Below are 26928 nucleotides of genomic sequence, written 5' to 3'. Positions count from 1 at the left end.
TGCAAGAATACTGGTTTCTGTGCAGCCAGCACTAACAAATATTAACTATTTCTTGGCAAAAATGTTTTATTGAATATTTCTGCAGCGCAGTGCTGCTTCTGGATAGTGGGCCCAGCTTTCACTTTATGATTGAAGGTCAGGCTATAATAAAATGATGTCCTGTCATGGGCCAAGTAAAAGCAGGGGCCTAGAACTGAAAAAGTGGCAATCGTACTTGCACAGCTTGAAGTGACTAAATGGCTGTGGGGCATGGCCAGCAAGGTGTTTGGCAGCCAGCGGCGTAACTACAATGGAAGCAGACCCTGCAGGGGGCCAAGGAGTGTTTTCATGAGCAATTTTAATATATCTTGGTAGCAGTATTGGACTGGGATGCCAGGGGCCCACCAGAAAATCTTAGGCTGCGGGCCCACTTTGCAAACTATTATACCTCCTTGCCTCACTCAACCGCTTTATTTTCCTAATCTATTTTCTCTACATACTAATACTCTATTCTTCCATTATTAAGCCAATTTGTTTCCATAAATAAATAGGGAATGACCATGAAATAGGCCCAATGGATAGAAGCAAGAGGCCCACTGACACCTGGGCCCACCAGGAGTTTCCTGGTATCCCGATGGAACAGTCCAACACTGCTTGGTAGGCTAGGCCAATTTATCAATATTTGGGGCACTAAATTGAATTTGCTGTGGGGCATCCAATGCAGCCCATGATTTCTAGGAACCCTGCAGTTTTATATCAACTTTAGTCAGGCCAGTGAATCAAACAAGGAAACAACACACTATTTAAATGCACAAAAACCCCATTTACGTATTTGTTGTAAATTCAGAGGGCTTCGCCTGCCAACCACAAGATGGCGATAATCATGCGTTTCGTACGGAAGCCGGCAAGTTTCGTTATGCTTGGAAAAGATGGCGGAGGTTTCAGAGCCTGAGCCGGCGAAGCTGTCGGAGCTTCTAGAGAAGGGATGGCGATTTTTAGACGAGGTAGAAGAGAGCAGCGAGCCGGCCGGAGCCTATGAAGTCCAGGACAAAGTAAAGAGAGGAATCGGCTCGCTGGAGCAGGCCACGCGGATGGTCACCCAACTCGATTTGTTCAGGTGGGGACTGCGGACATATTTAATAGAAAGGGCGTGACAGGATGGGCCTAAGGTGCGCACTACCGGTTTAGATTATGTGAGCAACTTCTGGGCCTGGATACTACCCTGTGTTGGGATACTCTCCCTCCCTGTAAGAATGCTGTAAGGCAGCGCTAAACCCAGCAGAATAAATCGCCCAGACTTGTGTGTTCACTGCAGCCCTATAAATATGTCATATTGTTGCCCTATAATCAGCCCCTGCCTGGTCGTGTAGTATGAAAACGACAGGAGGATCTTCTTACTAGAAATACTTCTCACGTGGCTCTGCTAGAAACCTATTCAAACGCAGCTACACAATGAAAGTGTTTGCTACAGGTGGCGCTCAAGGCACAAGAGGCCTCTGCTATGGGGGATTTAACTCAGGCAGGGACTAGTTGACAAATAGTTTACCAAGTCTCCATTATTTCAAAGGACACTTCCTGGTTTTTTTATTTGGCCTGGTTTTTAAATCTCACTGCACCGAAGTATTTCAGTTATTCCCAATTATATTAAAAAAAAAAATGCAGCTCAGCAATGCTATAATAACATGAAGTAGCCTCCATTGCAGGCTTGGCCCTCGGTGCCAAGGTTTACATTTCAAAACCTGCCAAAGACTTTAAAAAATAGCCAAAAAGTAGCCAAAATCCTTTTAAAAAATTGCCCAATATGTACACAAACAAATTGGGCTGTACGCTGGGGAAAGTGAGCTGCTCCTGGCATGACATGGAGCTGCTGGTGTTGTTGTTTCATGAATTGAGAGCCGCACATAGATCTGGATCTAGTCCATGGGGGCTCCAAGAAAGTAGGGTGTAGGAAAAGAGGTGTAAGAGGTGAAGGAAATGAGACTGCAGAGAATGACTGGTAGAAAGAGGAAGGAGAGCTAAAAGCTGGGGAGAGAAGAGAGGGAACATCTTCAGCCTGACTTGGATTGAGGCATACATACCTCACAACTGTCCCATTTTGAGCGGGACAGTCCCTCTTTTGACAGCTCAACCCGCAGTCCTGCTCCCCGATTTCTCCGCACTGAACAGCTAAAAAAGATGCAACGTTTCTAACTTAATTGGCTCTTGGCACAGAGCCCAGAATAGATACTTAAGCTACTTTTGTAACAGTTTTGTTCCATGGGAGAAGTTAGACTCACAGCTTAAAGGGCAATTTACCGTCATTTGTAAAACTAAAAAAAACCATAAAAACGACAGAAATGTGTTCAAACTTTCATAACCTGGCAAATTTTGTAAAATGGGCATGGTAATTAGGGGGTGTGGCCCTGATCTCTCACCACCTCCGACCGGCTGCTGCGTAGAATCCCTTAGCGTAGCCCGTCAGCTTGAAGCCGATTAGAAGCTGGAGTCCGGAGCGGAGGGCTGCAGATCAGTCACAGACATTAAGACCAGGCAAGCTGGGAATTTGGGCTGGTTTTGAAAGTCCAAACCCATGGCAACTTCCAAAACTAGCCAAATCCCATACATTGGCGGGCTTCGACTTTTAAAACCCACCACTAATTTTAAAATGTAGCCCAATTGGGCTATAAAACCGCCAACCTGGCAACCCTGCTCTGTGCCCTCTTTAGGGCAAGTCTGTATAGCGTAAAGGTGCCGTGACAAAGTAAAGCAACATTATCCTAGATCAATTTTATGTTCAAAAGGTCACATGTAGTTTGAACCTCGTACATGCAGTGCTTGAGCCTCATTCCCCCTCTGATACTACTTAATTGATATTATTACATTTACCTCCGGTCACAAACTGACCCCCCAAACTGAACACCAATGCGTCCATGCCTATAGGCAATATCTGGCACTAGAGCTGGTGTTGCAGAACTAAAACATCTGTTTGAAGAGTGCCAAAGGTTGGCTGTACAAAGTGAAGGACTGAGAAGAACCAGCACCATGGGGTTAGTAACAGGGAGTGTTTAGATTTAGTAGGGGAGATAAGGAGAAGGGCCTTACAGAAGCTACTTGAAATGTGTATAGTCCACCAGGGCAGCCATTGGAGGGGAATGGGGGTTACAGAAAGGTACTGTGTATACATAATACTGTTAAGTTAGTCAATGGCGGGCCCCACTTTCCAAGCAAGACTGTAAGCGTTGTCACTTAGTGCCTTTGAAAACACGCTCAAATAAAAGTCACATATATGAATTATTAGCAATAGGGTGTCAGCCATCAATAAATGACAACATTCAGAATTAGGTTTGAACACCGCTCCATTTTGCTCATAATGCAAAAATACATTTTTGGGTCTTTATTTTGCAGTCACAATGAGGATCTGGAAGAGATTTCATCCACAGATATCAAGTATCTCCTCCTACCAGCGCTGCTTGGGGCCTTGACATTGAAGCAGACGGGTCTCAGTAAGAGACAGCAACACCTGGAGGCAGCACGATCCTATTACCTGGACTTTCTGACAAGATGCCATGAATACAAAGTGTCCAAGTTTGAACTCCCACACCAAAGTACAGGAACCAACCAAGGAGAGCAGGAACCAATCAACATGATGCGCCCAACACCAGCTCCCGGCCTGACTGCTATGGCTGTACAGAGACAGGCAAAGATTGAGAGGTAGGAAAGTGGCCCTCTCATAGCCCAAACAAGCACTTTTTGCCTGTCTGGGTGCAGATTATTAATACGCATAATAAATAATGGTATGTGTATATAGTAGTACTAGCTACAATAGTATAAAACTTCCCACCTGATAGCAGAGACTTCTAGTATATCTCTGTACATGCTGCAAGAAAACTAAAGCTAATGTTACACAGAGTGGTCCATGGTGTTATCCAGTAGGTGGGAAATTGATCATTCGCACCTTGCGGTCCAGTAGGCCTGAGGGTGTAGGAAGGACAACTCAGCCTTAGGGTCCTATAGCACTGCAGCGACAGGAATGACAGGTTTAACTCACTGCCCTATGTATGCAGTGACAGGTGAATTGCGTTCTCTCCACTACACTCTCGCACAAGCCTTAAGCTGAGGGCCTGCTTTCATGTTTTTGGGCTGACCCCACTCTGTTGCTATGGGTAGCGTAGTGGAGGCGGAAGCTGTACTTGAATCACTGCACCAGAGACCACCCTTTCAGACTAGAAGAAAAGAACTTTCATTTGAAGCAACGTGGGGGGTTCTTCACAGTCAGGACAGTGAGGTTGTGATGGCTGATTCAGTTAATGCCTTTAAGACTTGACTTAGATGATTTCTCGGACAGACATAATATCAAAGGCTATTGTGATACTAACATCTACAATTAGTATAAATTGGTATATATAGATTATTTATGAAGGTGTCGGTATGAGTGTATGTACGTACATATGTATGTATGCTGGGTTTCATTTGGAGGGGTCGAACTTGATGGACTTCTGTCTTCAACCCAACTTAGCTGTTGTCAGTGCAGTTTTACTGAGGTGCATAAGTGAGCAGATCCGCTTCTCTCAGCCTGCAAAAAAAAAAAAAAAAAGGAACGCAGGCTGAGAGCAGCATAGCCAACACTCCATGTGCCCTCAGCCTAAGGCAGTTGTTTTTCTTCCTGTCTTATAATGGAAGTATATACATAATAGGAGCCCCTTGGGTACCCCTTGATAATCTGATGTTACATGCCTTCCTCCACTTTGTGACCGTCTCTGTACTATTCTCAGTCTTCTTGTAAGTTAAAAGCATAGTTACATAGTTAGATTGGGTTGAAAAAAGACAAAGTCCATCAAGTTCAACCCCTCCAAATGAAAACCCAGCATCCATACATACACCCCTCCCTAAGAAGCATGATTGTTTCTTTCCTTTTTGTTTCCCTTAGGGATGCACCGAATCCACTTTTTTGGATTTCGGCCGAACCCCCGAATCCTTCACGAAAGATTCGGCCGAATACCGAGCCGAACCCTAATTTCATATGCAAATTAGGGGAGGGAAGGGGAAAACATTTTTTACTTCCTTGTTTTCTGACAAAAAGTCACGCAATTTCCCTCCCGCCCCTAATTTGCATATGCAAATCAGCATTCGGATTCGGTTCGGCCAGGCAGAAGGATTCAGGCCGAATCCGAATCCTGCTGAAAAAGGCCGAATCCCGAACCGAATCCTGGATTCGGTGCATCCCTAGTTTCCCTTTGTATTTGTAAAAATGCAAAATCAAAACCTATAAAAAGCAGGAGCCACTTGGCACTTGATAAGGAGCTTGTCGCAAGATTTAGGCTAATGCCACATGTGATGTTTTCTCCACTGGCAGAAAAAAAGGGCAATTTACTCCAATCCACCACATGTTCTAACAGCAACCAATTCCACATTGAAGCCGTTTACGTGCTCACTTAGTGAGGTTGCCAAACAAATTGACCTTTTCTTGTGTAAGTTGATCCAGTCTTTGGCCCCTGATGGACTAAAAGTGGCCATACACGGGCTGATAAAAGCTGCCGATAGACCAAATCTGCAGCTTATTGGCCCATGTACGGGGCCCTCCGACAGGCTTCCCTGATCGATATCTGGGCAAAAATCCAGTTGGATCGTGGACCGAGTCTGTTCGTTGATGCAGTCCCACAATCCTACCACCTGTACTCCTTGCATCATAATCGGATCAGCCCGATGTCGCCCACCTTAAGGTGGACATATCGGGGAGAGATCCATTCGTTTGGCACCATCGCCAAACGAGCGGATCTCTTTGCGTATGGTCATTTTAAGACTAGATCACATTAGCTATCTTCAGACCTGCTGGAAGAGGGTTGTATCCATTTTAAACTAGCCATAATAATTTTCAGCCAGCAAAGCTTGGAACAGGTATTGGTGTAGCCATGTAAGATGCAGACTTAGCTGAGAGTGGCCAGACAGTCTTGGCCTGTGTATGGCCAATTTATGTGGTTATAATGGTATCACATGAATGAAAAAGGATTATTTAAAAGGAGTATTTATTCTATAGAATGCTTTACCATACCTGATAAACGGCTCTAGAAGCTTCCTCTGGTTAGGATAACAGCTGCCATGTTAGCTTGGTGTGACATCACTTCCTGCCTGAGTCTCTATCTGCTCGCTCATAACTTATTACTAATTAATAGAAAGAAATACAAAGGACTCAGAGCAGTATTACTTTGAAGGTTTACTGGCATAGTTATATTAGACCTTTCTGATACAACTTAATTCGTTATAACCTTTCCTTCACCGGTAAAGGGGTTGCTCACCTTCCAAACATTTTTTTTTCTTTTCAGGCATTGCACCAGAAATAGTCTCTTTTTTTTTTCAATTCATCTTCATTTTATATTTTTAAGTTTTAAATGAAATCAGATTAGTCTACTGACCAGCCCGCCACCCCCTCCCTTCCTGAGCTGCTCCCAGCAAACACTAAAAGGTGAAACTTAAGCCTTCATTTTTAGAAAATGTTCAAAAATAAAAAGCAACTGAAAAAAGTCTTTATTACTGGTGACTATTTGCAAACAGCTGAACTAAAAAACATTTTAAACAGTTATTGCAGTTGGGAGAGTATGTAGGTGACACATATCTTTAAATAAATCTAAAAAACATCTTTTCTGATTTTTTTTTTTTTTTTTCATCATTTCACCTATTGAATGAAACAAAATGGTGTACGTGTGACCAATCCCTCTTATCCCAGATACAAACAGAAGAAGGAGCTAGAGAGCCGCCTCTCTGGCCTCCAGACGGCTGTTAGGAGCGGATCTGCTGATGATGAACAAATCAGGGAGTTTTACCTTTTACAGCTCCAGCGATGGGTGTGCACTGCCTTGGAGGAGATAGAAAGCATAGACCAGGAACTGCCAATGGTCAAGGCAAGAGAGGCCATTAAAAAGGTGGGTGAGTGACAAGGCTGTTGGCACCTTTAAAGAAAGAGGCACAGTTCTCATAGGAAATGTATCCTTGTCCTCAGCAAAACAGAACAATGGACAAGTATCTTAAGTTTAATTAGTATATTCACTAGTATGGCATTCTTAAATATCCTCCCACCCAGTAAAAAGCACTTTCTTTTAAACAAACAAGTGTTGCCCCATATATTGCAATGCAGGGCCGCCATTAGAAATCACGGGGCCCCGTACAACAAAATTTTTGGGGCCCCCTGGGCCCCGCCCACACTGACGACCAAGCTCCGCCCCATATCCCGCCCACATCGCAGTTAAAAGACCACACAGACATCAGCGCTAAAAAAGTAACCCCCCCCCCCCCCCCACAAGTTGTAAAAAGCTATTGATGGTCAGGGCCCCCTTATAAAAAAATTGGGGCCCCAAAAAAAAAAAATTAAAAATTTTTTTTTTTTAAAAACATTGGTGGCAGGGGCCCCCTGTTAAAAAAAACTTGGGGCCCCAACAAAAAAAATGTAAAAAAAACTAAAAAATAAACAAACATTGGTGGCAGGGGCCCCCTTCTAAGTTAAAAACAAATTGGGGCCCCAAAAAAAAATTTGAAAAAAAATTAATTTTTTTTGAAAAAAAAAAAAACATTGGCGGCAGGGGCCCCCTTATAAGTTAAAAACAAATTGGGGCCCCAAAAAAAAAATTTGGAGAAAAAAAATTTTTTTTGAAAAAAAAAAATGGTGGCAGGGGCCCCCTTACAAGTTAAAAACAAATTGGGGCCCCAAAAAAATGTAAAAAAAAATAATTTTTTTTTGAAAAAAAAAAAAAACTGGTGGCAGGGGCCCCCTTACAAGTTAAAAAAATTTGGGGCCACCAAAAAGAAAATTAATTTTTTTTTTAAAAAAAAAACCAAAAAAAAACAATGGTGGCAAGGGGCCCCTTACGAGTTAAAAAAAAATTGGGGCCCCAAAAACAAAAGTTTTAAAAAAAAGATTGGTGGCAGGGGCCTATAGAATATTAAAATAATACATTGGTGGCCAGGGGATTAAAAAAAAAAAAAACACAAACTGGTGTTCAGTAGAATTGAACTCATGGCTTCAGTACTTCAACTTCGCCTCCTTTCGTGACTTCGGGTCTTTTCACCGCTTCAGGACTTCGGCTTCGGCTGTTTTCGTGACTTCGGGTCTTTGCGCTGCTTCAGGACTTCGGCTTCGGCTGTTTTCGTGACTTCGGGTCTTTGCGCTGCTTCAGGACTTCGGCTTCGGCTGTTTTCGTGACTTCGGGTCTTTTCGGCGCTTCGTGACTTCGGGACTTCGGCTTTTTCCGTGACTTCGGGTCTTTTCGTCGCATCGGCTTCGGCTTTTCGGCACTTCCGCATTCGGCACTGAAGAGGCAAGACGTACGGCTCGGGCGCTCGTAAGGGGGGCCTGGATCTTCAAAAAATGCAGCGCTGCCGGGCCCCCCTTCATGCCCGGGCCCGGTACGCTTGTCCCCCCTGTCCCCCCCTGATGGCGGCCCTGTTGCAATGTATTCATGCTAATCAACTACATCAAACGCATTGCTATCTAGATTATATCATAATGTGCCTGTAAGGTGAGCTTCATAGCCTTTAGCCAATCAGTTTGATCGTGTGTGGATATACTCACCAGCATCCACACCATTTTCTTTGCTTTGAATAAGAATCTCTTGCCAAAATTGCGTTACAGAAGGCATCACTGACAACTGACGAAGTTAACAATTTTACTCAAAGCAAAGAAGGTCGTTTTTATTTTTTTCCAAAGCAAAGCAGGATTGCTATGCGAGTATACAATTGCACTCCTCTGCTTGGTCCTCCCAGTTGAAGCTGCATGCTGTGACCTAGTCGAAGTCAACTTTGATGTCATTTCCTATGAAGCTAGCCAGATTGCACTGACTGTATGAAATCACCATGAAATTTGTGGCTGCAGCAGTTATGCAGAGACCAACTCCTGTGCAGATACAGAACTCTCCTATTTATCAATTCAGATTTTCCCGTTTGTATTCGTTTATAAATTATCAGAGACGATCACACAGTTTGGTCAGAATTTTAACAAATGAATATATAAAAAAAGACTGCAAAAATCCTAAAAGTTGGACTTAAAAAAAAAAATACAATTGTACTACCTAGTATTCGTAATGAATAACACCAATATCTAAGCCTGAAAAAAAACATTAAGTAAAACATTGCCATTGTTTTCTCTTAAAGGGAGCGGAAATCCCCCATCATTCAAGGCCAACCAGGCCACCGATGAAACCCTTCATACTGACTCGTGATGCTCTGCAGGCTAAGTATGTACAGACCCTCTCACCTTTCTAGCTGCTTCTCTTCCTGCCCTCTCTCATTCTGTTTACCTTCCATCCATTAATCTTCCATTGGCATTTATGTTGCCTAGTGGTCTTTAAGTGCACACAATCTTTTTAAATTCCAGAGTTTTCGGGGCAGGATATCCAAGTCTCCCCACTATGACTGTGGATGAATGGTATGATCAGCACCAGAAGAAGGGAGTACTGCCTGACCAGGGAGTGTATAACAAACCAACAGGTATCCTACGCTGAACATTTTTGCTATAGGCAGAGTTCTTTATGTGGTGAATACTATTTTTTCAGTGGGGACCAGGCTGTACCTCTGGCAGAGCCATTGCGATTGTGGAACAAAGTGCTGGGTGGGCGTAATATCAATCATGGCTACAGAGAGATATCGGCTTTGATTAGATGTTGGTACCAAATAGTATGATTAGTTTTGTACACACCTGTAATAACTATTCCTTCATGTACTGCAGATGAGGAACAGGAAGCCGCATTGAAAGAAAGAAAAGTGGAGCAAGATGACCCTGAAACTCTACAGAAAGCACGGAACTGGGATGACTGGAAAGATAACCACCCACGTGGCTTTGGGAACCGCAAGAACATGGGCTGAGTCCATGTTACAGCTTCCATTCATCAGGCTTCCTGTCACATGGGACTTGGTGTACAGAGCCATGTGCCAGATGGGTTCATGCAGCAAGCAATAGTGATTTGCCTGCCTTCACTGTTCTCTGACCCTTTTTCACCCCATAATTGAGATCCTCCTGTTAATATTTATTTCATGTTTTGTTTTTTTTTTGTTTTTTTAAATAAATATTTTTTTCTGTTTAAAGTGCATGTTTCTGTTACTATTTGTTTTTATTGCTCAGCTTACCAAGTGTTTCATTTTAAGTGTATGACAAAGTCCTTGCTATAGTTTCATAAGTATCCAGGACAGCACATACAGTAAATATAAATTTTGGAATAAAATAAAAGATTGCATTACTCATTACAATGGTGTAAAATACATCTGATGTTTTTCTGTTCAGTTCTAAGCAGAGCAACATCACAATACCTTTATTTTCCTCTACCTTCATTTTCTACCGACTGTCCAGTCAGCTGAAATGAACAGTAGGTGGCGCTGCCATTTCACACTCATTATATGGGCAGTATACTCTCTTGCACAGTAGATAAAGAAATAATGTAGATTGCTAAAGTGCTCAGAGCCCTCTGAGGAATTTTACATTCATTTGATCTGAGGGTTTATGTCTCCTTAAGGGCAGAGACACGCTGCTATTTTGGGAGATTAGTCGCACAGCGACAAATGGCTTCTTCGGGTGACTAATCTAGAATGTAAATAGCCGGTGAGATGGCAGTCGGAAAGCTTAGTTTTCCGAAGTCACCCAAAGTTGCCTCATGAGGAAACCGGACGACTTTGGAAAGCCGAAGCGATCTGAGTGCCATCCCGTCGGCGAAGGAAGTTGGGGGAGATTGTTCGCCCGAAGAAGCAATTTGTCGCTGTCCGACATCTCCCGAAATGGCAGTGTGTGTCTCTGCCCTTAAGATTTAATGACAAACGTATGCCAAGCTCAGAGGAAATTAGAGATGAGAATCTGCCTGTCTTTGTAATAGACGTGTCAGAGCAGGAGTCAAAACATGGCTTCATCTGAAAGACACTGCAGTTCTATTGTGTTCATTGTAGGCTGGATAGACTGCTTAATTACCAATAAGTGGTTGATAGGAAAGCAACTAAATATGTAAGACATATTAACAAAAACTCAGTCTTGCAAAATAATTACATTTCAGAAAGGTGTAAATCTTACATCTGGAAAGTATTTATTAGTAATTATTTAGCTTAATGTCGATAGAGAATGACTACTGCTTTAATTTTAGAGAACATTTTTAATCTCCCTGCCTAGCTTTATACACTTTTATAATTAAGTCTACCTTATTATGCCCTTGAGTAAACAAACCTGGGGTCTATCAACTTGTATTTAGAAAAAAAGTTTAAACAATCTATTCACAATGTGCAGAAGATTCCCAGAGCAGCAGATAAAATGTCTGTAACCTGGAGTGTGCCAGATGCCGAGTAGGTGGTATTCCCGGCATGCACTGTGTATACTTATACGGAGTCACTCAATGTACACCGTATAGACAAAAGTTTGTAGAGATTCTTCAAATAATATGTTCAGTTGGAGAACTCCCTGCTAAGTTCCAAACTTTGTCTGGAAGCAATGTCAACATTTTGTAGAATGTGTGGGATTTTTGTCTGTGATCAGAGTAGGTTTGCACTGAATTTGCCCAAATCCCCAAATGGTTTGTGAAAGATTAAGGCTGAATAACCGAACCGAACCCTGACGGGAAAGGAAAAAGTGGAAAAACATTTTTTTACTTCCTGCTTTATGACGAAAAGTCATGTGATTTCCATTCCCGCCCCTACATATGCAAATTAGGATTTGGTTCGGCCAGGCACAAGGATTCGGCAGAATCTGAATCCTGCTGGAAAAGACTGAATCCCAAACCAAATCATGGATAAAGTGCATCCCTAAATCAGAGGAAAACAAACCTAACCGCATCATATGCAAAATGTTGGCTGGATTAGTGTCAGGGCCATTGGACTGATAAATGGCATTTGCCCATCTAGCAGCCTGATGAAAAAGTCCTGAGTTTATCAGATGCCAGGAGAACACTACCTGCCTAAATACATATGGCTGATGGCAAAGATTGATGGAGTGATAATGGTTTTCTATGGTTTGGGTTAGGGATCTTCGTTCTAGTAAAAGCAAACCTTTAGGTTACATTATACAATGACAATCCTGAAAATATGCTTTCTAGTTTGGTTTGGGGCAACAGTTTACGGAAGGTTCTTGTTTCAGCACAATAATGCCCCTCCCCCCATGTAAAAAATGAGGTCCATACACATTGGCTTTGCTGAAGAACTTGATGCACCTGCAAAGAGCCCTGAACAGAAATGAACAGAACATCTGTAGGATGAACTGGAACGCTGTGAGCCAGGCCTGATTCCCCAACTTCACTAATACTCCTGTGGCTGAATGAAAGTGAAGAATAAATACAATTAAAACAGCAAAAAAGAACCAACTTTGGTCATTTATATAGTCGGTTGAAGTTCAGCTTCTAGTAGTCAAAGTACTACACCCCTTTTCCCCTGCTGTTGATCTGGATGTTAGTATGTGGGTCCTGATTGATATAAAATATATTCATTTTTTAAAGGCCTCCTATTAACATTTTTTCCTATTTCAGCAAAACCCTGACATGTAGAAAGATCCTAGAGTAGAGATTTCTTTGTGACACAAAACTGACAATATGGGCCACTAGGTAACTCCCCCTTTGAGGCATCCAGTGGGACACAGATAACAGGCTGAGTTTGTTTTGGAGCAAGTCCCGTTAGCCCTGGACCAAGGGCACAGAGTTTCATCATAGAATGGAATGCTCCATGTTGCTTCGTGCAGGGGGATCTGTCGCAGGTGCATGGCATGCAAACAGCCTTCCTTAGAGCACCCTATTTAGTTTAACTCCCTTGGTAAGCACTTATACTGTCAGTGATATTGCAAACATTTTCCTGTCTCCTATTTCCATGTAATGGTATTTTTTCACAGTAATAAAGGACCCAATCCTTCTCCCCTTCCTCTTAGAGGTGGTATCGCCCAATAATGGACTTTAAGAACTCAGTGTAAATTAAAAAGAAAAGCTCAGAGCCATGAAAACGATCATCGCTGCATATTCAAGGGACCTGCAAGGTGAGTCCCACTATATATTTTCTATGGCACATCTTTAACAGCCACACCGGCACATGTATACACAGGGCAAGTGGAAGGTGATAGTGCCCAGTTTGTCTGATAACAAGACCTGAGTAATTAAATCTTTTATTGCTTAGCACCTTCCTACCTCTACCTGACACTGCTGATTATTAAGCCCTTTTATTTATGGTTTATCTAGGCAATATTTAGGCACCAATGGTTGAATAAGGGAAAACTGTTCCTAAAGTAATTGTTGCTCATATCTGAATTTAGCAGATCACCAAAGGTGTTAATGATTATTAGTATTGCCTATGATCTTGTACGTGGCAGTATGTAGAGCAGATTTAGGGCTGCTAAGATCTGATCTCAGGGTAGTAAGTGCTAAGTGTGTCTTAAAATGGAAAACTGACTTTTCTACATGCAGCGCAATTTTAAAGAAATGGAATTCAGGGTCACAGGGCAGCAGGAAGGCTCAAGAGAGAGTGGTGGGGTGATGAGTAGAACACTATGGGGGTACAAACAAGCAATTCACTGGCCCATAAGGGTAGTGCTGGTACAACATCAAGATGCTTTACAAAAGGGTTTTACCCCTAAACATTGCACCCCACAATAAATTAGCAAGGGCTTTCCCTGTCGGCACTACCCCTGTGTGCCAGGGAATTGCTCCTTTGTTCCACTTTGGTTGAGAGGTTGTTGATTCCTCTTTAGCTGTGCACCGGGTAATCGAGCTCCAGGTTGTGCGAGTAGGACCTACTTCACTATGGTGGTTTCATTGTTCTCATGTCAGCTTTACATTCTGATGTGAACAATAGCTATATGGACGGTGTAAATAGAAATAGAAGAAAAAAAACTTGTTCTGTCCCTTTAAGATATGTAAAATTTGTAATAATGTGGGATTTGTCAAATAACCCACAGCAACCTATTAGAAGTTGCAACGTTGGTTTGTAATGTGTTATTGCATCACTACCAGTGTGTTTCAACGACTGAAATTATATTAAAAATTGCATAAAAAGAAGTATAAAGGATCACTTGGCAGATTGAGGGCCATACAAATATCTAGGAGGACCCACCAGCCTCCAGGTGGACAGCTCTGCCCTAGAACATTATTCTTTATCCAAATCCTGTCTGGACTTAGGCTTCAAGTTCAAAAAGGCCCAAAACATGCCAGCGCAGTCCCATTGGAAATACTGGTCTATGGCAGCAGAACGCCATTTGGGCCACATTGCATGTCCTGAATGTGCCCACTATCAATGATGCTGCACACAGAAGTCCATGGCCATGAGTTTGTTTCTAACTCTTATACTCTGTGTATTGTAGGGAGCAGGTTGTCTCTGCGCTCAGCTTTGTGCTCTCTTCCCACTAATACTGCTTTACCCCAGGAGCAGCTTCGACCATGTCTCCAGCTCTTCTCCATTCTCCAGTGGATCTTCTCCTTTCTAGTCATGGGTGAGTTCAAAGCTTTCAAAATATCATTTTCGAAAATGTGTTTCATACACAGAGTTGGACTGGCGCAATGGGATACCAGGACAACTACCAGGACAACTACCGGTGGTTCCAGGTGTCAGTGGGCCCTCCTGCTACTAGCCATTTGGTTCATTGTTATACCCTATTGTTTATGGGAATACATTTAAAATAGATGGAAGTATAAATAAAAAAAAGGTACTAGGAGAATAAAAAGGTGAGTGTGAAGGAAAAATAGGATAGTGGATCTTCAGTTTTCTGGTGGGTCCCCTAATCCCTCTGTAGGATTTAGTTGCCATGTTATGCATATAAGAGATTAAAATAATGCATAACAGGACATTCAAGCAAATAAGGAAATTAGATATCACCTTTGTAAAACTATGTCCAATGCTCAATCATACAGTGGTGGGGTTCGCCAGGTCCTCTAGACATTCCAAGTATTGCAAATAAATAAACTGGAGAGTGGGTCAAACTTCAGTGTAGTATTTATTTAGAAATGCATTAGCACTATATGTTTTGGACCTCTTGGGTCCTTCCTCTGCACCAGAGCTAATGTTAGCTCTTGCTGTAAGAGCTAACATTCTGGTTAGAAAATAATGAAATTAAACTCTTAAAGTAATCGGAAAACAGAACTGCTGATGAATTTAACCGCAGTGTTATATGATTAGGATCTTAGATTGTAAGCTCCACTGGGGCAGGGACGGATGTGTAGAATTAATAATCACTGTAAAGTGCTGCATGTACATATAGGCTCTATACTATATATGGTGGATAATACATAAATACATTCTTTATCATTAGTTCCTGGCCCAGTTGGAGATCACAATCTGATTTTGATGTTGTATTCTCACAGGCGCTTACATAAACTCAATTTCATCAGAAGCAAGTTACCTTGGCAGCATGTTCCAATAAAAAGCTGCAGAAAATAATTGTATAGGCGTTTATGCACTTAGGATGCAGGCAAATGAATGTATTATATTCGCTGTTGAGTGTCATGAAAATAGGCCATGCTAGCTCCATAAAGAGGAAGAAATAGATTCTGCCAGCCCAGTTATGTAATAGTTACAACTGAAAAATGACAAAAGTTCATAAAGTTCACCCTTTGCAAAATATTCTCTGTTGACATAGGAAGATAAAACTATACATCCACCATAGCAACTGCCATTCCCAAACCTGGATAATTCCCTACATGAATCTCTAATGTTATTTAGTACAGGTAAAGGACCTGTTATCCAGAATGCTCAGGACCTGGTGTTTTATGGATAACAAAAAATTACAAATAAACAAATAAATAAAACATTATTTAAACATTAAACAAATCCATCTTGAAGGTCAGACCAAAGAGTCAATCTTTCAGAAAATGTATTGATTTATTATTGTAAATCTTGCGAGTGCTGTAACTTCGTGGGAGTCTTTGCTGAATTTCTATACGGCACCCAAGTTATTTTAGTTTTGGTGTGTGCCGTCCAATGCTATGTTTTATATATATATATATATATATATATATATATATATATATATATATATATATATATCCCAGCACTCACGATAAATGCACTCACGTCGCCTGGGTGCACACTTCACAAAGCTGCATACAATCCTCCCCTGATAAGTCCTGAGCAGTGCGGCTTCTTCTGGGGAGGAATATATATATATATATATATATATATATATATATATATATATATATATATATATATATATATATCCAGCCTATATGCTTTACTACATATGACAGCGATGCTAGGAATTGAATCTCATCAAAACTGAAGGGCTGTGAGTTTGGAAACACCTATATAATCTGTTGCCATCAGCCTCCAGTTGCCATCTAACCCTGCCCTGTGCTTTCCTCCACTCTTTCTACCTTCAACCTCCACTCATTAACATAGTCACCATCACAATCGAAAAACATTTCCAGAAAAGCGTATAGTTATCAATCCTGGTCCATTATTGCCATTTATTTAATCAGCGTAGTTCTTATTGTAGTTAGAATATGCCTAGTTCTAAATCTAATTCAGTAAAATACCCCCAAACTATCTATTTTGACAGGGTGCTTTTAACAGATGGAGACCAAAATACTAAGGGGAAATCAAAAGTGGGAAGGGTTCTGGAATATCAGGAATATCAGTCTGTACATGACAGGGTGTGGTCATGTTAGATCAGGGTCATGGGGTGTTGCATTAGGGGTGTGTGTGGGTCAAGCTGTTTTAAATTGTGTAACAAAAAGGGCTGTTTGGTGTATAACCACAAAAAGTAGCCACGTGGGATGTGGGTGCACATGCCCCAGACCTGCAGCTCGAGGAGAAGGATCATACCACAGAAGAACAGCAGGCGCTCACACATTTCACAGATATAGGACATGTTACAGTCTTAATCATAAACACTAATTGACTACCCAGGTTCTAGAAACGTGTAAGGCTGTAACATGTCCTATATTTGCTGCAGTTCCCTTTACAGTGCCTGTCTGTGGGATGTGTGAGTGACTGCTGTTCATTTGTGGTACAACAAAAACTCAACCACCACCAAACTCAAACCGATGAGCAGTGAATACTTATAAACCTGTGCCAACCTGCCCACCTCTTACATCGCTGGAGGGGGCATGGCAGGCACAAATAATATAAATAGGCAATGAGCAGGTGATTGGAGGAGCCAGTGGCGTAATTACAGCATGTTGGACTCCCCTGCACAAAAATGTTCTGTGGGTCCAGCACACAACGCAGCCCCCACCACCTCCCCACTCGCTCCCTCCCCTCCCCAGTCCACTTCCTCCCCTTTCACAGATACCGACCAGGGAGGAGGAATTTCTCTGAAGTAATAGAGGAAGCAGCCAATGCCCTCTGACCCTCAGTGTGGGTTCTGCTTCCTCTATAGTTATGCCACTGGGAGAAGCAATACCAGCACATTGATTTAGCAGGAGAGGAGGGCTGTGGGCAAATTCAGGCCTGCCACCTGCCCTCATCCTTTCCAAGCACTTGTTCTCTTGCCCCAACCCACTGTTCCTGTGAATTTTGGGCTGGCACCCACATCATTAGTAAGCAATACTGCCTTATGTTATTCACCCCAAAGAGGAAATGTTGCCCTGGAACATAGCCTTAATTTTACATACTAGTCTTTCTGGAGGAACATTGATGAATATTTTAGTTCCGTACAAAATGATAACCTGTATCCAAATGCTTCATCATCATCAGATTGACTAAACATAAACAGATCTTATTGTTAAAGGGATACTGTCATGGGAAAAAAATGTTTTTTCAAAATGAATCAGTTAATAGTGCTGCTCCAGCAGAATTTTGCACTGAAATCCATTTCTTAAAAGAGCAAACAGATTTTTTTATATTCAATTTTGAAATCTGACATGGGGCTAGACATATTGTCAATTTCCCAGCTGCCCCAAGTCATGTGCTCTGATAAACTTCAATCACTCTTTACTGCTGTACTGCAAGTTAGATGGGGGGCACAAAATCACCCTTTTCCCTCCCCAGCAGCCAAACAAAAGAACAATGGGAAGGTAACCAGATAGCAGCTCCCTAACACAAGATAACAGCTGCCTGGTAGATCTAAGAACAACACTCAATAGTAAAAACCTATGTCCCACTGAGACACATTCAGTTTCATTGAGAAGGAAAAACAGCAGCCTGCCAGAAAGCATTTCTCTCCTGAAGTGCAGGCACAAGTCACATGACTGGGGGCAGCTGGGAAATTGACAAAATGCCTAGCCCCATGTGAGATTTCAAAATTGAATATAAAAAAAATCTGTTTGCTCTTTTGAGAAATGGATTTCAGTGCAGAATTCTGCTGGGGTTGCACTATTAACTGATGCATTTTGAAAAAAACATGTTTTCCGATGACAGGATCCCTTTAATGTGAATGAAAACGACTCAAAGGAAAGGAAATGCAGCAAAATCCAATGGCTATGTTTGTGCTATAACATCAAGAAACATAAAAATCCATTTACCATCGTTCTTCTGATTTGCAGCAGGTAAAGAGAAAGGCAGAAAGTGGGAATATACATTTACCTGATCTTTTTTTGTGCCCCTGTGACCAGGCATGTTGGCCCTTGTGATCCTCATTTATCTTTTCTTCACGGATCTTTGGCCACTTTCTGCGCTCTACCTAAGCTGGATTTTGCTGGACTGGGACACACCTGAAACCGGTAAAAAAAATATTTCTTTGGCCCTATCCTTATAATCCATAATAACAATCAGATATTTGCATTCATTATTCAGTGTGCATAAGACAGTAAAGCTGGCCATACACGGAGAGATCCGCTTGTTTGGCGATGTTGCCAAATGAGGAGACCTCTCCTCTATATGCCCACATTGAGGATAGGCTGATCCGATCGTAGGCCATAGGGCCCAATGATCGGATTCTAATGCTGCCAATACGGATTCGTCTGGATTCGACTGGATTTTTAACCCTACCCAATAAACATCTGACTGACTTTTGCCCAGATATCCATCAGGGAAGCCCATCGGAGAGCCCCATGCACTGGCCGATAAGCCCTTAAATGCCCACTTTAACACATAACTTCTCAGGGCTACAAGAACTGCTGCACTCGAGTGTAACACCAGTAGAATTGTGAAAACATTTCTCTGTGCTATTGCATTTGTGTAGTTATGATACAGTTTACAGATTGTATACCAGCTGTTTTGATTTTTCCTTTACCCCTTTTCTCTCTTTTTCTCTTGTACTGTTATATTCCCGTTGTGTGTCAGTGGATATTTGCTACTCTCGTATTTTCTTTTGGCCCACAGGAGGTCGGCGCAGTCACTGGGTCCGGAACTGGGCTGTGTGGAATTATTTTCGAGATTATTTCCCAATAAAGGTCTGCTGCACATTATTACATGTGAAAGACGGTGCATTAATATTGCATTACCATTGTATACGTGTAATACAGTATATTGCATTTAGGTGTACATTGGGAAATGTTAAATAAATCCAGCCTTTTGTTTTATGTTTTGAAAAGAGGCAGTCACCATCACGATCGAAACTAGAAGGCAGTACAAGAATTCTCTCTGAAGATTTGATCACTGGCCATACCTACCCAGGAGGTTGGCTGGTTTTGACCTTAAAGGACCAGTAGCACCACAAAATGAAAGTGTTTAAAGTAATAAAAATATAATGTATTGTTGATCTGCCCTGGTAAAGCTGATGAGTTTGATTCAGAAACACTAATATAGTTCATATAAACAAGCTGCTGTGTAGCAATGGTGGAAACTGAAAAAAGGCTATATGGCACAGGTTAAATAGTTGATAACAGATAACACCATTATGTTCTACAGAGCTTATCTGCTATGTTACCTGAGCCTTTTCTCCTTTGAATGGCTGCCCAGCAGCTTATTTATATAAACAATAGTAGTGTTTTTGAAGCAAACACAGCAGTTTTACCAGTGCAGGGCAACACCACATTATATTTTTATTACTGTAAAACACTTTAGTTTTTTGATGTTACTGTTCCTTTAAGGTACTGCACTGAACCTTAGGGGGTATATTTATCAAAGAGTGAAGTTAATATTGAAGTTCCGCCACTAGAGTGAAATTCCACCACTCTCCATTCATTTCTATGAGATTTTTATAGGCGTATTTATTAACGGGTGAACTTTCACTTTCACCCATTGATAAATACGCCTTTCAAAATCCCATAGAAATGAATGGAGAGCTGCGGAATTTCACTCTAGTGGTGGAACTTCACTCTTTGATAAATTTACCCCTAGGGGTGGTGGTCAGTTTCAGCTTTACTCCCTGTCATCCTATCAGATTGCAGCTGGTTTGTACAAGTTAAACATTTTATCAAGTGTCTCTTCATGTAAGGCTGATATGGAAGTGAGAGTACTGCAGCTCCCTTTCACTTTCCACTCAGATCCATTTGTTTGGGTAAGGATAATGAGATGATGGAAAATTCAGTGTCCCCAAAATGGCTGCTGTCTGTGATTGTGAATTCCAAGACTTAAGGAAAGTTGATTTAAATTATTTATACAGTATAAGAAACATTTATTTTGCTCAATTAACACAATAAATAAGGATTTGAAATTATTTCTTAGTATGACAGATCCCCTTTAAGCTTATATTAAGATCATCATCCACCAGCCTTTGGGCCCAGCACGTCTTTCAACTGTTCCCATTTAGGGACACTCAAGATTTGTAGACATAAATTTAGCAGTGGACGTGGTGTTATGGTGGCAGATTATAATGAGAGACTACTATCTGGTGTAGAAATACACTGGCACTCGAGGTAAGTGAAATGCAGGGTTATCCCTTGCTATTTATTTAGTGTGAACGTTCGCACAAAATAAATTGCAAGGGTTAACCCTGCATTTTACTGGTCTTGAGTGCCAGTGTATTTCTATACTATTGACCTTTTGGGGGTAGCCGTACCCTCCTGCATTGTGCACCAGGCCACCTTAAGGAAGGAAAGTTAAGAGTGTGCTCAGCTTTACCTTGTTCTCATTCAGACTACTATCTGGTACCTCTGTACTTATTCACTGACTCAAACTGACTCAAACTGTAGCCACGACCCTTCCTCTAATTCACCACTAGTATGTTAAGCCACCATTCTACTCCATAGCCCTCATGCCTGTATATGGGGTGCACTCTGGCCCTTTCACACTGTACTTTCTTGTTTTCTGTGACTCCCCAGCTCCCCTTTCAAGTTTGGTGCACAAATCTACCCTTTTAATTTGAAAATTGCATATATGAGGTACATTCCCAGTTGCCTTAGAAGTAGGTTTGCCACCTTTTCTGGAAAAAAATATATTTAACTTTTTTTCCTTATTAATAACATTGGGATCATCCATCATTTTTACCGGCCAGGCCTGTAAAATACCGGCCAGGTGGCAACCCTACTTAGAAGTGCATCTTGCTGTGGTGGTACAGACTGGGCAACTTTTTCCCAATACACTTTCTATCCTCACAATAAACCTTCTATCCTCACAACCCTATTACTGTAAGGCTTAACATACTTCTAAGAACATGGTAAATGTGTAAGCAAGTGAGGTGAATTGGGGTAGTTTTTATTATTTACCACTGTAAAACCTCACCCCTTTTCTTTCAGTCCTTCTCTTTTGTTATCTCTTTCCGATTCCTTCTGACTCCTCTTACCAGCTCTTTCTCTCATTGCAGTTGGTGAAGACCCACAGACTACCTCCCGGCCGGAATTACATCATTGGATCACACCCTCATGGCATTCTGTGCATTGGGGCATTCTGTAACTTCAGCACAGAATCTACTGGTTTCTCCAAGAAATTCCCTGGAATCCGCCCCTATCTGGCGACACTAGCTGGTAACTTCCGCCTGCCACTTCTGCGAGAATATATGATGAGTGGAGGTATATTAATATTTTATCTGAATATAAATAATTTAAAGGGATACTGTCATGGGAAAACATGTTTTTTACAAATGCATCAGTTAATAGTGCTGCTCCAGCAGAATTCTGCACTGAAATCCATTTTTCAAAAGAGCAAACAGATTTTTTTATATTCAATTTGGAAATCTGACATGGGGCTAGACATATTGTCAGTCTCCCAGCTGCCTCCAGTCATGTGACTTGTGCTCTGATAAACTTCAATCACTCTTTACTGCTGTACTGCAAGTTGGAGTGTTATCACCCCCGTCCCTTCCCCCCCCCAGCAGCCTAACAACAGACCAATGGGAAGGTAAAGAGATAGCAGCTCCCTAACACAAGCTCCCTGGAAGATCTAAGAACAGCACTTAAAGCTGGCCATAGATGTAAAGATTTTTAAAAGATCGGATCGTCATCGTGAGACCACGATTATCTTGAAACGATCCTACGATCGTATGATTTGTCCATCATCTAAAAAGATAGATTGCACTGGGAACGATAAAGATTTTTTAACCTGGCCGATCAATTTCCTGACAGATGTCGGCCAAAAAATCGTAATATGTACGATCGTTCGAATACCAGTAACCGCACGATAATTTCGAAGGATTGGTCAGACTTCGCTAAAATCGCTTGTTCGGCAAGAGAAATCTTTGCTTCTATGGGGACCTTAATTGTAAAAGCCAAGTCCCACTGAGACTGATTCAGTTACATTTAGTAGGAGAAATAACAGCCTGCCAGAAAGTAATTCCATCCTGTCAAAAAGGGCCAAAAACATTGGCATATAGCCCCCAGCTCAAAAGGGCACATATATCAAGTCCAAAAATATATTCCAAAACATTCTTTCAAAGTTTAAAAAATTATTCTTTATTTAGCATAAGTATTAAAAAGTAAGCATACAGACCAATTGATGCTCCGCCTTACACGTTTCGTACCCACCGGCACTTATTCATAGGCAAAACAGACAACTTTGCAATCACAATCATTTAATCAAACCATTGTTTATTTTAAAAGGTTTTTATTTTGCATTTTAAACAAAAACAAAAATAGACAACACAAACATGCTTGACACTTACTTGGCTTCCGTTTAAAATTATTTCGTATAAACAGTGATGGTTTCAAGGCATAGAGGGGCATGTGCATAGTTAGCAATTTATCATCGTATATTTCGGAGAACTTCTATAATTCAGTCATCCGGAAGGGATGAATGAGGGTTGACATCCATATTTTCTCAAATTTCTCGGATGTTCATCTAGCATTGTAGAAAGAGTTCTGAGTTTATGGGGTGTTAGGTAATGGCCCTGGCCAAGCCACACGCCAGTAATTAATGCAATAAGAAAGACTGCCAATACCTTTAAATGCTACACTATTCCATAGTGCTTTCAGACACTGTAATCACGTCGCTGAGGAAGGGACATGTGTTTCACGAAACGTTTGATTGTGATTGCAGTGTCTGAAAGCACTATGGAATAAATTTGGGCTCACCCATGTTGCAGCATTTAAAGGTATTGGCATTCTTTCTTATTGCACCTAGCATTGTACGTCAGTTTGATTAGGGGCAATGTAGAAACCATTGTTTTTTTTAAATGTGGGCAGTGCACAGAAAGGTGACTCATTGGAGTTGGACTGGGATCTACTCATCACCAGCTGAAGATCTACTGGTAGCTCACAATCAACCCTTTACTTCCAGCAGCTTATAATGTGTCATGAAGAGAACTCTCATAAATGAGGGTAACCTTTCAGCAGATTAAATGTTAATCTTTATGGTAGCAGAAGCCAGTGTAGGGATTGGCAGAGCATCGGTGGATCGGTAGTTGGTGAGGAGTATAAGCAATGGAATTCATTATGGATGGGAAGACCAATCAACAGAGACTTACCATAGTCAATATGAAAAATATATGAGAGAGTGAAAATGGATGATGTGAGGAATGAAGAAGTGAAGAAGGATCAGTTACATCAACTCAATTTTCCCTAAGACACTGGGTCTAGGGAGATGGGCAATTGCAAAGCTGTTATGGGTGTTAGGGGTGAAAGAGCAGTATTTATGTATACTCTAACTCAGTGATCCCCAACAAGTGGCTTGTGAGCAACATGTTACTCTCAGTGGCCTCAAAGCAGGTGCTTATTTTTGAATTTCTGGCTTGGAGGCAATGTTTGCCAAATAGAGTCTCCTGTAGGCTGTCAGTCCACATAGGGGCTACCAAATAGCCAATCACAGCTAATATTTGGCACTCCATGAGCTTTTGTCATGCTTGTGTTGCTCCCCAACTCTTTTTTACATTTGAATGTGGCTTATGATTAAAAAAGGTTGGGGACCCCTTCTTTAACCCTTGTTTATGGAATCATTGTAAGTCCTGGTGCCGACTGTGCTGATTTCTATGCTGCCATGTCCCTTAACTGAGGTAACTGAAAGCAGCATGTGCTGTGAATCAGCAGAAGATGGGACTTGGTAAGGACTGAGGTTGCCTTGGGTTGGTATAGAGGCCTAAACATAAGGTATAACATGTCTAGACTAATTCCTTGTTAGTTTTAGTTTAATGTCTTGAAGCCTTCGCTTCTATCAGATTCCACCCATAACTTGGTGAGTTTGCCCAATTCCCCACATGTGTTGCTTTTGCTGTACAGAACTTCAGGAACACAGTTTCACTATTGGGGCTGAAAGTGCTCTATACGGCCTTTTTTGACCTTTTCTATTTGCAGGACTCTGCCCGGTGAATCGGAAGGCAATCAGCTATGTACTGTCTCAGAGTGGCTGTGGCAATGCAGTGGTGATTGTAGTGGGTGGAGCTGCCGAATCCCTGTCGTGCCAGCCGGGCATTACCACTGTGATACTGAGCAGGAGGCGAGGATTTGTCCGACTTGCATTGGAGCACGGGTCAGTAATGCCCATGTATCATCTAATACCTTTGCAAACTGTACTTATTTAAGTTCATCAAAAAGGACCAACCAAGCTAAAGGAAATCAGATGATTGCTTATTTAACTGGACTAGTCTAGTAGATGCTAACTGTGATTGGTTACTAGGGGTTATTAGAGCAAGAAGGCTTTGTTCCTCGGGAAGGAGCTCTAGAATGTATTTTGTTTATCATATATATACTGTTATGGGCAGTGATATATACTTTATACTGCTATAGGTTGACCAGCTCTTCCCAGCTGGATACAGAAAGGTCTACCATGAAGGTGCTCAGGGGTGTGATCCTTTTGGGTTGTAAGGACAAAACTGTAGCAAGCTACAGATCCTTCCTGTCTTTCCAACTGCAGCTGCAACTGTGGACACATCTATAGGTATAGGTTGCTGTAGAATGCCATAGACAGTCACTATTATTCGGGCCTGCAGAAGGTCTGTTTGGGCCTCTGTGTACTTAAAATTTAATTTAAAATATGAGACTGTGCATGGTTCCAGATAGAGTCCTGCACGGGTCCATTTTTTGGGACCCGTACCCGACCTGTACCCGCAATCTGCAATCTGGACCCGCAACCTGCATTCTTACCCACTTGAAACCGCTACCCAACCCAACCCACAAGTACCTTATCCACAACCCGGATCCGCGACCCGCTGACCATCAAGAATCAGGAAGTGCCGTCATTGTAAACCGGAAATGACATCGTCAGAAGTAGACATGACCAGAAAAAAGGAGTAAATATTGCTATTGAGAAGACCTGTGGCCCGACCCGCAACCTGGAGAACCGACGACCCGTGTCTTTACCTGCACCCGGAACTTCTACCCGCAACCAGCAGGGTACCGCAGGTTTTTGCGGGTAACCCGTGGGTTCCCCTTCCAGCTGCAGCACTCTAGTTACAGAATTATCTAAGTAACCCAAGTCTGTGGAGAAGTAGGGGATGGTACTAGCAAGTCAGGAAGTCCGGGAATATTTTAAAAACCTAGAGGGTTAAAAACCTAGAGGGCTCATATATACGTATAGCAACTGGCCCAATATTTGCTTACTGTCACATTCTTCTCAAAATATTAAGGCACACATATACAGTACATATCACTAAGATGGTCTCTACCTCTTTTTTGTCTTGTGTAGGGCCGACTTGGTTCCTTCCTTTTCTTTTGGTGAGAATGAGCTGTATCAGCAGGTCCAGTTTCCAGAAGACAGCATTTTCCGTACTGCTCAGTGGAAGTTCCAGAAACTCTTTGGCTTTGCTCCATGTTTCTTCTATGGCCGTGGCATAACATCGATCCAATCAAAGGGGTTTTTGCCATACCCTCAACCAATTACAACTGTTGGTAAGTTGGGAATTTTCTTTATGTATAACTATATAAATTGCTGCCCGAAAGCAAAATTCCTTTCTTGCTTTTACGTTTTTGTTGCCGCATTCTAGTGGGTGAGCCGATAAGTGTGCCCAAGATCCAGGACCCAAGCCCCCAGACTGTGGATTTATACCATGGCATGTACAAGTGCTCCCTGCTCAAACTCTTCCACGAGCACAAGACCCACTATGGACTGGGAGAGGATGCAGACTTACGGATCCTGTGAGGGATATTGGGCACAGGGGCTGAGAGTTTGGGATCTAGGCAATAGTCTGTGTAAGTCTGGGGTAAGTCTGCTGTGTAGTAAGTGACTTTGGGGACACTGATTACATTGTTGCGAGGTAGTGAATGAAGTCAGTTTTATCAAAGCCATGCTGTTAAATGTAAAAAAATGAAAAATCCGAATTTATTTTTAAAAGAAGACCAACTGCAAATTGTCTTAAAATATAATAATCGCCCACAAAATGCTATTTTTTATGTATATAGAGCCATACCTTGCCTTGATTATAGGAACAGAACTGCTAGTTACTACATTCGAAGGAGTGGTTCACTTTTAGGTTAACTTTTAGTATGTTGTACAGTAGAATGGCCAAATCTAAGCAACTTTTCAATCGGTCTTCATTATTTAGTTTTTAGAGTTTTTGAATTATGTGCCGTCTTTATCTAACTCTTTCCAGCTTTCAAATGGCTGACCCCAGCAGCCAAAAAAACGATTGCTTTGTGAAGCTACTATTTTATTGTTATGTTCTATTACTTGTTTTTCTATTCAGGTCCTCTCCCTGGTTGCTAAGGTAACGTATACCCTAGCAACCATATAACTGATGAAATTCCAAACTGGAGGGTTGCTGGACAAATAAAAAATGAAGTAATTAAAAAAAATAGAAATAATGAAAAAAATGAAGACCACTTGCAACTTTTCTCAGAATATTACTCTCCACGTCAT

General features: G+C 41.7%; 2 protein-coding genes across 2 annotated transcripts; both read left to right on the top strand.

Moving 5' to 3' along the window:
• The first annotated feature begins 897 nt into the window (after positions 1-897).
• Positions 898-10026, top strand: igbp1.L (immunoglobulin (CD79A) binding protein 1 L homeolog). Its single transcript, NM_001091266.1, has 6 exons — positions 898-1096; positions 3364-3669; positions 6680-6875; positions 9097-9179; positions 9320-9432; positions 9671-10026. Exons 1-6 carry the CDS (start codon positions 909-911, stop codon positions 9805-9807), a joined length of 1023 nt encoding a protein of 340 aa, NP_001084735.1. The 5' UTR covers positions 898-908; the 3' UTR covers positions 9808-10026.
• Positions 10027-12841: 2815 nt separating this feature from the next.
• On the top strand, positions 12842-26609 carry dgat2l6.L (diacylglycerol O-acyltransferase 2-like 6 L homeolog). The gene is made up of 8 exons (XM_018229711.2): positions 12842-12931; positions 14249-14377; positions 18438-18545; positions 19147-19217; positions 21512-21716; positions 24429-24603; positions 25759-25961; positions 26057-26609. The coding sequence occupies exons 1-8, from the start codon at positions 12892-12894 to the stop codon at positions 26209-26211; spliced, it is 1086 nt and encodes a 361-aa protein (XP_018085200.1). The 5' UTR covers positions 12842-12891; the 3' UTR covers positions 26212-26609.
• The last annotated feature ends 319 nt before the right edge of the window (positions 26610-26928 follow it).

The sequence above is a fragment of the Xenopus laevis genome, chromosome 8L (assembly GCF_017654675.1).
Source record: "Xenopus laevis strain J_2021 chromosome 8L, Xenopus_laevis_v10.1, whole genome shotgun sequence".
Classification (NCBI taxonomy): domain Eukaryota; kingdom Metazoa; phylum Chordata; class Amphibia; order Anura; family Pipidae; genus Xenopus; species Xenopus laevis.
Note: the sequence above shows the minus strand (reverse complement) of the source record. Positions and strands in the feature narration are given on the sequence as shown.

Excerpts from the sequence above, each read along its gene's own strand:
- igbp1.L (NM_001091266.1), top strand. The coding sequence starts at position 909 with ATGGCGGAGGTTTCAGAGCCTGAGCCGGCGAAGCTGTCGGAGCTTCTA. Across the intron at positions 3,670-6,679 it reads AGACAGGCAAAGATTGAGAG|ATACAAACAGAAGAAGGAGC; the intron begins GTAGGAAAGTGG and ends CTCTTATCCCAG. Across the intron at positions 9,433-9,670 it reads AGTGTATAACAAACCAACAG|ATGAGGAACAGGAAGCCGCA; the intron begins GTATCCTACGCT and ends CATGTACTGCAG.
- dgat2l6.L (XM_018229711.2), top strand. The coding sequence starts at position 12,892 with ATGAAAACGATCATCGCTGCATATTCAAGGGACCTGCAAG. Across the intron at positions 19,218-21,511 it reads GAGATTATTTCCCAATAAAG|TTGGTGAAGACCCACAGACT; the intron begins GTCTGCTGCACA and ends CTCTCATTGCAG. Across the intron at positions 25,962-26,056 it reads TCAACCAATTACAACTGTTG|TGGGTGAGCCGATAAGTGTG; the intron begins GTAAGTTGGGAA and ends GCCGCATTCTAG.